This window comes from Aythya fuligula, chromosome 1 (genome assembly GCF_009819795.1).
Source record: "Aythya fuligula isolate bAytFul2 chromosome 1, bAytFul2.pri, whole genome shotgun sequence".
In the NCBI taxonomy this organism is placed as follows: domain Eukaryota; kingdom Metazoa; phylum Chordata; class Aves; order Anseriformes; family Anatidae; genus Aythya; species Aythya fuligula.
Genome location: NC_045559.1, coordinates 163,537,141 through 163,551,162, shown reverse-complemented (window position 1 = coordinate 163,551,162; position 14,022 = coordinate 163,537,141). Strand labels below are relative to the sequence as shown.

Below are 14,022 nucleotides of genomic sequence, written 5' to 3'. Positions count from 1 at the left end.
AAGGTGAAATGCTTCAAAAAATGGTACAAAGAAAGTAAATGGTTTTGACTGGTGCTTATGCTTTGATTAAACAGTGAAAATCTGTTTTTCAGAGAAAGTTACCTAATGCTCAGTTTCTGAAGTCTACTAGAATTGTTCTGTTGAGTGCATGATGTGGGACTTGTCTTAGGGAACTGCAGTTGCTATTCTGCTTGCATAACCTTAATGCATTCATGAGCAGCTGGCATGTCTCAGTGCAGCTAACTGGGATGTCATCAATGTGTAAGTATATTTTCTTGTGGGGCTCTGCAGGGATTACTTCCAAGACCTGCAATGTTAAACAATTTCTATTGGTGATATGGAAGGCAACATAAAAATGCAAGTTAAAATCTAGACAGCGTAAAGATCAAGAGATAACTAGATTAATGGTGAGTTCGAGACCTCATAGGAATGGTCTGGGTTGCCCTTCAGGTTACCTTCCAACCAAAGGGTATTCTTCTGAGGCTCTTTGTAATTATCACCAGAGATTAAATTTATTTCCTGAGAGAAGGTCAGGGATTCTCTGACAGACTGAAGGTGATGTTGAGGATTTTTACATGAAGAGAAACTAAAGGTAGATGATAAGCTGAAGGTTTATCATCAGCTGGACGTAAGCCGCTGATAGGACATCATCTCCCAAAGGACTAATGTAAACCATTGTTCCATGTTCATATCATTGTTAAGCAGGATTAGAAAAGCAACCTTTGCCATTTAGCACTAATGTATCCTAAACTATATGAAAATATTGCTTACTGGTTCTGTAGCTGTAGACCAGATGGAAATTTTGACTTGTTCTGATGTATTTTGGTAGTCAATAAATTGTTAAGTTTGAGTGTTTGTTTTTGTTTTGTGAATATGTTCTAAGCCAAACAAAACTTTACCGGTCCTGTGGCCTGTGTGGGACAAAAGATCAAAAACTAAATCATCACAATGGTCCTTTATGATCTTAATATATTTACTGTAACTTTGTCAGCTGCAGCTGAGAGTCATTTTTAATACTTCTGTGGTCTTTCTTCTAATAGTAACAATTTGAATGGTTTAACATAGTCCTACTGCTTCCACGGATACTAAAGGGATCCTGAGTGTTAATGGCAATACTGCCACTGGCCTGCTATTTTAGAAGAATAGGTGAAAAACTTAGGAAGTTGCATACCTCACCACGGTAAGCTTCCCTTTTCCTTTGCTTTCCTTTTATGTTAGGCATGGAACAGTAAAGAAACCCTTGGTTCTGCTACAGTAGTTACTTGATTCATTTTAAATCCCGAGTAGTGCAACATAGCTTTCCCAAATTACCAAAGAAGAGTTACAGTTTTTGTAGCTGTAGACAAGATTGATAACTCTTGCTGTTCTCAGCTGTTCCTTCCATGAGATGTTACTTCAGTCCCCTCCTGCCTCACTTTCCAACAGTCTGTCTATTGAATGAGTCAGTTAACTTAAGTTCTTATTACAAAGTTCAGTGGGTGTGAATAACCTCTACTTTATCTGGTGATAAACGTCAGACTGGGACCATGTCTTTGCTTATTTGCAATGTTCTTTTGTCATCTCATTCAAATTCAACGCGTTCTTGATTATTGCCTCTGTAGATTTGATCAGTTAAAGGACAGTATAATAAACAGTGGACATCTTTTCTTTCTGGGTATGTTACTTCAAGTTTAAGTGGGCTAAGTGTGTTCTTTTTTAATGTTTATGTAGTCGTCATCGTCCTCGCTGTCTTCACCACCATCCTCATCGCAGCCTCAGGTTAGCCACAGCAGAACGAAGGCTTCACCATTGTGTCACTCTGCATCCCTCTCCTGGGCTAAACGTAATCATGTAGGTCCTGCAAAAGCTACCAGTCCGTCAATCCGTCTTCGTCGTTGGCGGCCCTTGATACGCCTTCCATCTGTTGGGCTTCATTCTGTTGTAAGTGTAGTCCATCTTCAGTCTTTTCTTACTCTGACACAAATGGCTTTCTGCCATGTAACTTCAGTCTTCAAGGCATCATTTTTTTGGTTGTTGTTGGGATCTGTTCTCAACCATTCGTAGGATTTCGTTCTTCCTTTTTTTTTTTTTTTTTTTCCTTCTCCCATGTCGGACAGCAAAAGTACCTCACTCCATGCTTTGCTGTCCAGGTATTTTTGATTCAGTACACGTGCTAAACCATTTTCAAAGCATAGACAAAGCTTGCCCTTCATGAAGTGACTTGTTTTCTTTTTCTTTTTTTTCTTCTTTTTTTTTTGTCATAGGCTCCACATCCAGCCTCTTCTTTTCACCTCATCTTTCATGATCTTTCATTTGGATGTGCTAAACAAAGGGGCTTCTAATTTCTTGTCAAATGGCATTATTTCTTCTGTTTGAGACCGGATTTATGTTCTCATATCCTAAACCGAGTCTCCTTTTCTTTCATTCTAAGTCTCACCTAATGATCCCTGAGTGTTTCAATACGATGAAGTGTTCCTTGTAATTCCAAGGTGCTAGCTTACTTTCTCACTTGACATCTGTTTCTTTATCCAGTTTCTAGACAGACCTTCTCATTGAAGGTGAAGACATTCTAGTGCATAAAAGCTTGTCATCAAAAACCTTTTTTCCCCTCACTTTTTTTTTCTTACTCACCTGCAGGGCACAAATACCTCTTGAAAATGTAGAAAATGTTACGTGCACAGAATAGCTAGGATTTCTAAACTGTGCTGTGACCACTATCAGAAACAGTAAGCTGAAAGAGTGATGTAGTAGTTTTTCTGCCTGTTTTTAAGGAGTGATAATTTTTTCAGTTTGTGCACATGCACCTGCACACACAAATCTTGATGTGTAGAAGTGAATGGTCTTAAAAGCATAACAGGGAGTGGCTTTGTTTTAAGCATTTTTTTTTAGTAACAGCCACATTTTCTCTGTTACTAGATGTTCTTAATCGAGGTATATGTTGTTGTGTTTGTCGTTTTTTTTTTTTTTTAAATAATGTGAATCAAGTATGCTGTCGACCAAATTTCCTATTTCATACAGATTTGTCTTTCCGGATGTTGAAATCATTCTTAATATATTATTACTATTAAAAACTAGTGTCAAAAAGCTTCTATTTCCTTACAGCTTTTATATTTTTATCCTGATAAATGTCAAAAAGAGTAAGGAGTCAAGGAAAGGGTCTCATCTTATGAATTGCTGTTATTAAGTATCTAGCTCTCTTTGTAATCCAATTACCACAAAACTTTCTTGATGCTATTATTTGGATAGGATACCTTAGGATTTGAAAAGGCACAAAGATAAGTTACTGACTGTCCGTCTAGCAGATTAAAATTGTAAGTCCTACATGCAAAGATTTATCACTGAATACAGTATACGGTGTGATTATATATTGGTTACTACACCTGTCTTTTCACTTCTGTGTGACACACCTTTCCAAGAAGATTCAAAGGCATATAAACCACATGTAAATCAGTATAATTTGCAAAAAGCAGACATTATGTTGGGCATTAGTACAGCATTTTATGTAACTGTTCTAATATTGGTTTTATTTAAAAATGACAAATATGGGTGGTGTTCCTGTATATTGTGTTTAAAATAAAGCTGAACCTCCTTGTAGTTTTAAGAACATTTCTAGTACTAAATATGAACAGACACTAAATAGATTGTTTCAAAACAAAAGAGCAAAAGTTGGTAGTGAGAGACTCTTTCTTCTCCTTAAATAAAACGACTCTCCATACTTGAAATATTTCTTTGACTTTTCAAGTAAAGTCTCCAGATGACTGATGAATCCATATTATAGAAAAAATATTGAAAACAATCCTGAAGCGTTCTGCGCAAACACAATAAATTGCAGTAGATGTCATGAATTTTTAAGCTACAATAACGTGCTTTATTAGTAACGTTGACTTTTTCTCAACCTTTGTAATGATCTCTTGCTCTTTCAGTTCATCTCCTCTTGTAGTTTTTTTTGCCTCTCCTTGCTTTGAGATGTTTGCAGCTTTTTATGTCACAGTAATCTCTTAATTCTTTCTTGCATTTCTCAAATGAGAAAGCTTGCTCTATTTTTTCTCCCCGGTTATTCAACCCTTGATTTCTGTGTCAGACTGAAGTTCCTGTTTCTTAAAAATAAAAATTACCTCTTGAGAAGTGTGTACTCCTGAATAATCTTTCTTGCTTATATATTTAAGAGGTAGATGTGTATTTGTATAAACATTCTGCATCCAGATACTCCATCATTGATGGAACCCATCTCTGAATTTCACATTCTTGCTTGACATCCTCTTGTTCAAAATCAGATGCTGCTGTCCTGCAGCTTGGAATTTTACATAACCTGATATTGCATGTTTTAGCCACAGTTTGGGACATAAAATTAATAAGCTTTAGACGGACAGCATGGTAGAAAAATGCATCAGACAGTGCTTAACAAGGGAACTTCTTGTCCGTTTTTGGGTCAACACTTGACACAGTTGCTTTGCACCTTTCTTTTTGCACCTAGTCCGGATGGACAAGGGATACCTTGATCTGAAGTAAGCTGTGCATGTTCAGCTGTTAAGCTTCAGAGCATCTCAAGTTCAATAAACTCACTGCAGTATATTGAGCATGAATAGAGACATGACTGGTCTCTGAGAGTGAGTCAGAAATAATCTTGCTGAAACTCGTGATCATCATTCCAGTGGTCATTGTTTTAATTGCAGTATTTTCACAGGATTCAAATGCCCATCACAGGCATACATAGTAAGTTTGCCTAAGGGTAGTGTAGGTATGTCCCATGCTTCAAAATGGAAATTATAGACGCCTGATCTACCCAATGGCAGAGGCATCACTTCTTCCCTTTTACTTAAAAACATACTGAATCCAAAACATACCTACTGTTCTTTTGTGCAAACATCACTTCAAATATTTTCATTTCTCTTCTTGTGAGTGCAATTGTATGCTTAAACCCCAAACAGTTTTTCTTTTCTTACACTTACTATAGTTACTCTTGTAATAGTCTTTGTTTGATGCATCTGCAACTTTGTTCCTTAAGGTTATGCAAAATTGTATTTTCCATATCAGTCTTTACCTCCTTATATAACTTGACAGATTTTTGATATCATTTTCTTGACTTAACACAAGTGTTTTTTTTATTGTTATTTTGTTATTTTTGTTTTTCTAGCCACTGCCCGTAACACAAAGCATTCTGCTGAACCGGTTTGTGGGGCCTCTTGCTTCACTGCATTTTCTCAAGAGTCAGCGTAAGGAAATAATAAAATACAAGATTCAGTTAGAAGAAGCTGCCTAAAATCTGTCATGTATCACTGAATGTGTTTTCATATGTTTTTTTATATCTAATTAATTTTTAAGCAGAATGGGATGACGAGTTACTTAATATGGCCGTAAGAGCAAGATAGACACTTTTTTTTCCCCAGTGGTGTGTTCGCTCCTGAAGCGCAGCTTTGGGGAAAAGAAACTAGTGGATTTGCTGAAGTTTTATACTAAATTTACCAACATATGAAGATCAAAGGAGTTCAAATGGATAGATATTGAATACTGCCTCCTAAATGATAAGGGTTTAAGTGCATTAGCCAGATGGACTGTAGGAGATGAAATGAAGTTTATTAGACCAGCTGATACAGTTGGGCTGATAGTGACTTAGAATTGTATCTTTGAGTTTCTGAAGGTTAGCGCAACAAGAAGAAAGAACAATGTTGTAGTTCGTGAGCAAAGGGCAGCTTACAATGGTGAAAGGTGCCAAAATCAAAGAACTTCTTAGTACAAGAGGAGGGTGTTATCATTTGTATGGTAAATACCTTGGAAGTGCTATTTTGGCTGGCTGTTACTTCCGTGAACCTTAGAACATCTTTAATAACAAAGAGAGCTGTTGGAAGACACAAGAGAAAATAGCTGCCAAATGTGAAATGATGAGAATAAGGGGTACTGAAAGGTTGAAAAGTTGCCCATTGAGCATGTGAGCTAAAATCTGGGAACTCTATGAGTCTGAGTGTCACAAAGTTACGCTATATTATTATCACTAAGAGTTACCTCAGTACCTTCAGAAAAAATTATATTCTTATAATCATTACTTTAAGTGCTAAACTTTTTGTATTCTTTTCTATTCAAATCTGTTTCAAATCTGCTGGTCATTATTTTTCAGTTTTTCTTTTAAAGAGATAAAATAGAAAAGTCATGTCCACTGATGCATACCACCAAAACTTCTTTCTTATAGTAAGGCTGAAACAAAAACATAAGCTTCTGTAAGGTACCGAGATACTGATATTTGCACTCTTTCTGTCTTTTCTGGATGGGAAAGAAATATTTTTTTTATTCACTGAGTGCTACAGCTGTTCTGAAGACTTGAAAAAGCAATCTTGAATCCCAGAGGTCAGTTCTGGATCCTAGCTAAACAATTATCTTTGGATTTTTAGGTCTTTCTCCTTCCTTTGTTCCTCAGAATGATCATTCAAATCTGCTGTCTCCTTCTGCACACTGAGTGGGCTTCCTAAGTGGAAAACCAAAGGAACAGATTTTCCCAGCACTTGGCTGATGCTGATGTTACAGTGGTCTTTGAGAAGAAGAGTAATAAAGAGAAAATTCTGTAATTGCTATTAAAATACCTCCTAGTAATGAACATGCAAACGGACTTCTTAGAGCTATGTTCTCTTTTTCTATTAAGCATTCCCGCAGAGTGTTTATTAAAAGCTGAAAACTTGGCCAAAGGTGTAGCTTTTCGTAGAAACCACGAAAGACATCCCCCTAAAGCTGATATTCCCTCTTCTTTCCCTACCTTTGATATTTAAAATCATCTGGTTCAGGTGTTAGAATTGCTGGAGCTTCCCAATGAAGTAGAAATTGCCCTGAAAGGGCAGCTTTTTGTGTGTGCATGCAGACACACGCATGTATGCACACATATGCAAATTGTTGTCTTTGCTTCTTCCCAGCACGGGTGGGAATATTCTGAATTAGATTCATCACATTGGGAAACTTTAATCCAGTTACTTGTTTGCTGAAGTCATAAGCAACATAAGGTTTTAGGTTGTCTTGACTCTTCAGATGCTGTTGTTTGTGTTTATAGAAAAGTATAAAAGAAGTGATTGAAATCTCAAATTTTCAAGAAATGGGATAGATCTATTTCATAGTAAATTTGTTACTATTCTAGATGAGATGAAAAGAAATCACAGGGGAAGGAAATGGTCTACATTAGAGCTGATGGTAGAAACTTCAATAATGGCATAGAACTTTCATCCTCTCTATGGGGTTGCGTAGTTTTTTTCTGTGACAGCTCAGAATGTAAAATGTAGGCACAACGTTTCTCATGGGTTGTGGCAATAGCACTTAATGGAAGTATGATAATTAGATTAGGCACATACAGAATCCTAGTAGCGTTCTATAACTCTTCAAATGAATTCTAAGAAAAATTAATCATGCTGTTTTGATGGCTTCCCTGTCCATCCTGTATGTAGACTTGTCAGTGTCTCTCTAGAGAACAAGTCCTTAGTAGAAGCTGGTTTAAGAAAATAAATAAATAAAACCTCAGCAGGGTCAAAGGGGCAAATGTATTTTGTTCTAAATCTGAGCAAAACCAAATCTTGACAATCTGAAAATAGGGATAGAATTGTGATACCGTGAGCTCTTCCAGTTAATGTCAATTTGAGCCCAAGTAGCGTTAGTTTGATGAAAGCTTTGAAGTGCCAACCCATTTCCTTCATAAAGCGAGACTAACCGGTAGAAATCTTCCCTCTTACCCTGAAATTTCCTGAGTTCAGATTTCCCAGTTGGTAGTTTTTATTGAAAAGTCAGCAGCCGTGAAGCCGTACTGCTGCACTGGGATTAGGTGGCAATGTAGCGCCGTGGTTTACATGCCTCTAAACAGTTGATTGATTGACCACCTATTCCTATCGGTGGTCAGTCAGTCCTCTGTGGTTTGGGGGATATTACTGAAACTTGTGATCTTGGGAAGCTGATAACTGGGGTGGCTGAACTCTGAGGGTGCTTCTTTTTCTAAGCCCCAGCACTGTTTGGTGTTCATTAGAACAAAATTCTCAAAGGCAATTCACATACACCATAAGGAAAAAAGACTCCTTGGGGTTGTGGTGGGAAGGTCCTCTTGTCCCTTTCATAGCATCTTCATCTGCAGCTGCAGGAATGCCCTTTTTGCATTCGAGGCCATCTGAAACAAATGTGAAAAAGGGTATTGGTGTCTTTCAGTCTTAACTGTCACAGAGAGGAATCAAATGAGGACTGGGGGAGGTTGTGTGTGCTTGTTTGTTTTTTTGTTGCTGTTGTTTTTTTTTCTTTTTGAACTTACTATATAGCATTTCCATAAGCTGTTAGCAGTTCCTCTATAATGTTGTGGTTTTTGGTGTTCTTGATCTGTTGAAGGACTTACGATTCCTCCTCCTTCACTCTGTTGGTTTGATCATTCTACATTTCTTCATCTTTTAGTCTTTCTTCACAATCATAAGAAGGAAGGAAAACTTTAACCCAGTCCTGAAAACATGATGTAAATGTAAGGTTCTACATAATCCATTTTACACTGTAATCTGTTTCTGCCAAATTCTTAGATTTGAATGCTATATGAAATACACATAAGGCTAGGAGCAAGGATGGCGGAAAAATGTATTATATGTATTTTCTCCAAAGTCAGATTCTCCATAGTCTCTAAGATAAACTGAGGTTCTTTTTCCGATTCCCTCAAGCAGCGTATTCTTACTTCTGAATCAGGGCTCAGATGCAGACTGGACAGATTCATGAGGAAAGGAGCATCAGTTGCTATCGAACATAACAGTGATGATGCAGCTCTTGGCATGGAAATTCAAAAAGTGCTGCTTAGTGGACATTGTGCTGGGAGTGCATGCTGGCAGAGTAGAACAATATGCATGTTTTCTTCTGAAAAAGCTTTTGCTTGCTGCAGTTGGCAACACGGTACTGTGCTAGATAGATCTTCACCGTCTAACCATTTTTTTTTATGTCAAGTCACTTGATGCTGTTACTGCACTTCAGTCCTTTCTTGACATGCAGTGGTGATGCCCTGTGATGCTACCTTGAAATTGCGGAAGTCTCTGAGATAAATAGAGCTGTATGCACCTCACAGTTTTCCTTCCTTGCCAATTAGGAGATGTGTGAATTTTATCCTGGGAGTAGTTTCTTTCCTCTGCCTGTGAGGAGAAAAGAGGTTCATGTACTATAAGTGACGTACCAGAAAAATTACTTTGACCAAGTGAATATTTTTGGTTTTAAAATAGTGGAGGTTCACATTTCAGTCCTACATGGCTTTGTGACGGGAGGCAGGTTAGTGAAGGAGCTGCTGTTTATACCAATTAGCTAATTTTTAATGCTGGTGTATTTGAGTTGATACTACTTCTAATTCGGTAATGGAAAAACAAAGTTGTTATGTAGAATTGTAACTGAAAATGCTTCCAGGAACTTGAATGAGATTATTCTTACTGATGTGTATGTATTTTCACTGATGTGTATGTATTTTCAGGAAGCTTCTTTATGTTTAAAAATGTTTTGCAGTGTGACTTCTGCCATTCTGCATAGATCCAGAATGTGCTTCTCACTTGCATCTCTTGGCCAGGTGTCTTGCGTATTGTGATATATTCTCATTAATCGTACTGTGATGATTCTTAATGAATGCAATATGGTTTTTGTTTGTTTTGCAGGCACCAAGTATAGATGAAAAAGTAGATCTTCACTTTATTGCATTAGTTAACGTAGGTGGTCATCTCTATGAATTGGGTAAGGACTCTTTTTATCTCTTCTCTCCATTTGCTCAGAACAAATACAACTAGTAATCTCATTAACTATCAGAGTTTGAGACTAGATGATTTGATTTAATGTAGTAGGGCTTAGGTTCTTTTCATATGCATGATAGGGTTTAAGGTGTGGCAGGGTTTCTGTCAAACTATTGCAGCAATTTTCCCATTGCTTTTTTGGATTGACTTTTCCTCAACTCTCTTCTACTGAGATAAAATGGACCATAATAATTGACTGTCTCTGAATTTCCTCCTTTATTTACAGAGATGGGAAGCATGAAAGAAGTGATGAACACTTACAGTTTCAGAGAGGAAAACACTTACATTTGTGTCCCTGACTTGCTTAATAAATGAACTATATGCAACTTTGCAAGTGTTAGTTATGTTATTAAATAGCATGATACAGTTAAAACAGAAATTACATATTCAGAATACTAGCAGATACTAATGCTCTGCAACTCATTTGTTAGAGGCTGGATAATTTTTAATCTGTCTTAATTTAGTGCTCACTAGACAGTTAACTTCAAAACAGTATCTCTGTTTTCTGAATTACTTACAGCTATTTTCCTCCCCTCTTCAGATTGTGTAGCAGCAAGTTCTGTTCAAATATTCTCTAATGACTCAAATCTGAAGCATGTTGCTGGGCAACTATATTTTGCTGCAGGCCTTTTAAAAAACTGTCAAGTAGATATGGATTTAAAAACAGGAATTCAGTGGTCTTTCCTGACCTAATTTTCCCAATATTTTATGGTGGGAACATATTCTGCTACTTTTGAAAATCGACATGTAATTAAGCAGTGCCCTTAACGGGTGACAACTAGTCATAACCTGGGACATAAGCAGTATGTGAGATGTTTATATTAAAGTGAATCTAAGGGTTAATATCAGTGGCCAGCCACAAACAGTAGGCATGAAATTCTGTATTTTCATGATGCTGTAGGTCTGTCAGTGAACTAGATCAAATAGCACGGAAATAGCATACAAATACTGTAGGATGTAATCTAAATATGTTCTGACTTAATTTCAAAGCATGATGAGTGGCTTTCTCTTTTTTTCAGTTGTGTGCAACTATTTCCATGATACCTTTGCATAGTTCATTAATTTGCTCTACTTAAAGAGCACCCTACAAATTATGATTATTGTGTTTAAAGCTCACTTTAATTTCTTGCTTTAATAAAAAAAAAAAAAAGGCATCTAGCTCAACTGTATAGTGGAATGCTAATATTATTTCCTTTGTTCTTAAAATAATTTCTCTTTGGACTAGCGGAATAAAGTGAAAAATACTTAAAAGTAGGAAAATGGGAGAAGGTTTTTTGATTCATTCACTGGCTTTGTGGCCTGCATTTGGGCTTTGGCAGGCAGAAAATGCTGGGGAGTCAACGTGAATATTCTGTGGTAAAAACATAAGGACTGAAGACATTATTTATAGGCAGATGAGTTTAAGATACAGTTCCTCCAAGTTGTATGTAAAAAATCTAATCAAACCTATCTTTGAACAGAACTGAATGCTCAGTATTGTTTCCTGGCATGTTCTGACAAATTTGTGTTATTATATCTTCAGTCACTGCTCTAATATGAACAAGAGGCTGTTCATGGTTGTAAATACAAAAGTATTTTAACATAGAATCTATTTTCAGTTATGGAAAATGTATACTGGAAGTAGTATTGATTTCAGTGGAATCTGTGGGGAGGGAAGTCTTAAAAAAAAGGACAGAACCAGAAGGGAATTTGGTCTAGCAAATACTTAAGATATCCTGACATATGTTCTCGTATTGTTATGCATCTCATATAAGTAACATCAAACTTATTTCTATAAATAGAATTATTTAAAAATACTGGGTGTTACAGCATTATTATATTGCAAATGAGGAAAAATGTAGTTATAGCAACCCTCCTTTATTTAGTGTTGTGAAAATACTTAGTACCTAAGCTATTGGGTTTGTTTGTTGCTTAAATGAGAATAATATTTCAGTTATGCTCTTTCAACTAGTGGGTTTGGTCTGTCATGGAGTCCCTGATGACAGTTGTCAAACACCACAGATGTCTGGGTAAATCCAGTAAGTGTAGCTGAAACTGTTCTTCTCCCCTTGAAAAACAGAAGTACTGTATCAGCACTAAAAAGTTGAAAAGTTGCAACTCATAGCCTTATAGCCTTATTTTTTCAAATAAAAGATAATTCATCATTTTGATTGGATATTTTTACTGCAGAAGGATGTACCTAATGATGCCTGTTGAAGCAGTCAACGGTAGAGAAGAAACTAGGGAGTAGCTAGTTGCATATTATAGTTCGTGTGATACTTCTATCAAAAAGAAAGTAGCATTTTTGTAAATAGAGTGAAAAAAAATGCTGTTGAATCGATTCTTCTAGCAAAAAAATGAAACAATTTTAATTTCATAAATGCATTGATCAATCCTGCTTTCTGTTTCCACAGATGGACGCAAGCCATTTCCAATAAACCATGGGGAAACTAGTGATGAGTCTTTCTTAGAGGTAGGAATAGAAAATATTCTTAAATGGTATTATACAAAATTCAATCTTGCTATATTTATGGTTGGATGAGCAAGTGGGTTTGAGAGACAAAATTATGTTTATTCAATTTTAAAGTATTTCAGAATGCTCATGTTGTTATTGGTGTTGAGAGAATATAATGTGAAAATGGGGATTGTCAGAAGGGCTGAGTGCAACAGATCAGACTGACTTTTTTCTCTACCGGCACATATGCCGGTGCTGTTTTGAAATTGTATGTGAGATGAAGTGATTAAACTGAAAATTTCTCATTTTCCTTCATTCGGTTTAGTTAGTTTGATAGACACCAAGTTAGACAGAAGTTGATCTGCTTTCCAACACTTAAAATTTCTGCCCTTTCTTCCTTGCTAATAATCATTCTTGACTGGATTCATGGTTTCTCTTGGATGCGTCTTTATGTTGGGGGTTGCATAGCTGAGAAATGAATCTGAAAGGAATACATTTAACTGGCAGGATAAACTGCCATCCCCAAAGAAGGATAATAACTTGAAGCTGAGAGAAGACAACATGTACATCTGACTCTTACGGTATCCAGCCTGGATTAGCTTTACAAAAGATAGAAACCAGAGAAACTGAAAAACAAACAAACAAAACCTTCTATGGTTTAGTACTGTTGACTAATCTCTGTGAAGTGTGCATACAATTTGTGCTTGTTTGGGCAGGGGTAGAAGTTGGATAAAGCGTCTTCTTTTTATTTTAATGTCTTTTTATTTTTTTTCTGATAACATGTGGTCTCCATATTGCACCCCAAAGCCAGTTAAAAGAATTATAAATAATCTTTCACTTACCCCACACATCTTATGTTCATCTTGAGACAAAGGAAAAATTTCAGAGTAGAGCAATACTAGTAAAGGCAAGCTTCAGAGATGTGTTTGGAAAGTCAGACAAGTAACACATCTGTTGCACAAACTAATATTCAGTCACAAAAAATCAGTTGTTCTGGTTCTGTGCAAAACCTTTGGTCTCTTATGCTGCCCATATGACTGCCATAAATAATCCTGAATAGCAGTAACTCAGATCAGAAATATAGTTTATATAGACTTGTTAGACTATTTAGTAATCCTTTATGGAAAAAGTCCATTTATTCATATTTCAGTTGCTTTTTTTGAATAAGTATGATTTATAATTGTGCTGGTCTCATTTGTTTGTTTGCTTTTCCCTAGGATGCAATAGAAGTTTGCAAGAAATTCATGGAACGTGACCCAGAAGAACTAAGATTTAATGCAATCGCACTGTCTGCAGCTTAAAACTTTTCCAGTTGGGCTAATCTACCGCAATGTATTGTAACAATAAAACTGTTGCCATATGTTAATAGTACAAATTTTGATACTTCCCTAACATCTTGATTAACTGTAGTATACGTGGAATAAACTTTGCGTTTGTCCTTGCTGTACCTTAGTACTTGTTCCTGAAGCAACTTTGTGTATTTATATACACGCATGCATTTTGTGCAAGACTTGTGTGTGGTGGGGTTTTCTCCTTCCACCCCCTTAAAAGTTTTGGGAATTACTACCTGTGATACTTCATCGTAATAACAACGAGCTAGCTCAAAGCAGGACTATCATTCATATCATTTGCATATAACATTTTGAGTGGAGTTGGTGATAATGGGCAAAAACTTGAAATACAAGGTTATCTGCATCTTTTAATGAAATGATACAAGAATATTATAAGAACTTTTGCAGGTGACTGAAGACAATTTTCACTGAATTATTTATAAATAAATATATGGAAGAAAAAAAGCCAGAAAAATGACTGTTTCTTCTTACTAATATTTTACATTTCTTACCTTTACATTTTGAA

General features: G+C 36.3%; 1 protein-coding gene across 3 annotated transcripts in view; it reads left to right on the top strand.

Annotated features, from left to right (window-relative positions):
• Positions 1 to 13,617, top strand: part of UCHL3 (ubiquitin C-terminal hydrolase L3) — a 41,820-nt gene extending 28,203 nt beyond the window's left edge. For 2 of the 3 annotated variants that reach the window (XM_032183320.1, XM_032183327.1), the window contains 4 exons: positions 1,711 to 1,920; positions 9,600 to 9,675; positions 12,125 to 12,183; positions 13,383 to 13,617. In XM_032183320.1, the coding sequence (XP_032039211.1) occupies positions 1,711 to 1,920; positions 9,600 to 9,675; positions 12,125 to 12,183; positions 13,383 to 13,466 (429 nt within the window). In that variant the 3' untranslated portion in view covers positions 13,467 to 13,617. The remainder of the gene's footprint in view (positions 1 to 1,710; positions 1,921 to 9,599; positions 9,676 to 12,124; positions 12,184 to 13,382) is intronic. The other variant, XM_032183335.1, reaches the window with a different exon arrangement.
• Positions 13,618 to 14,022: the final 405 nt, after the last annotated feature.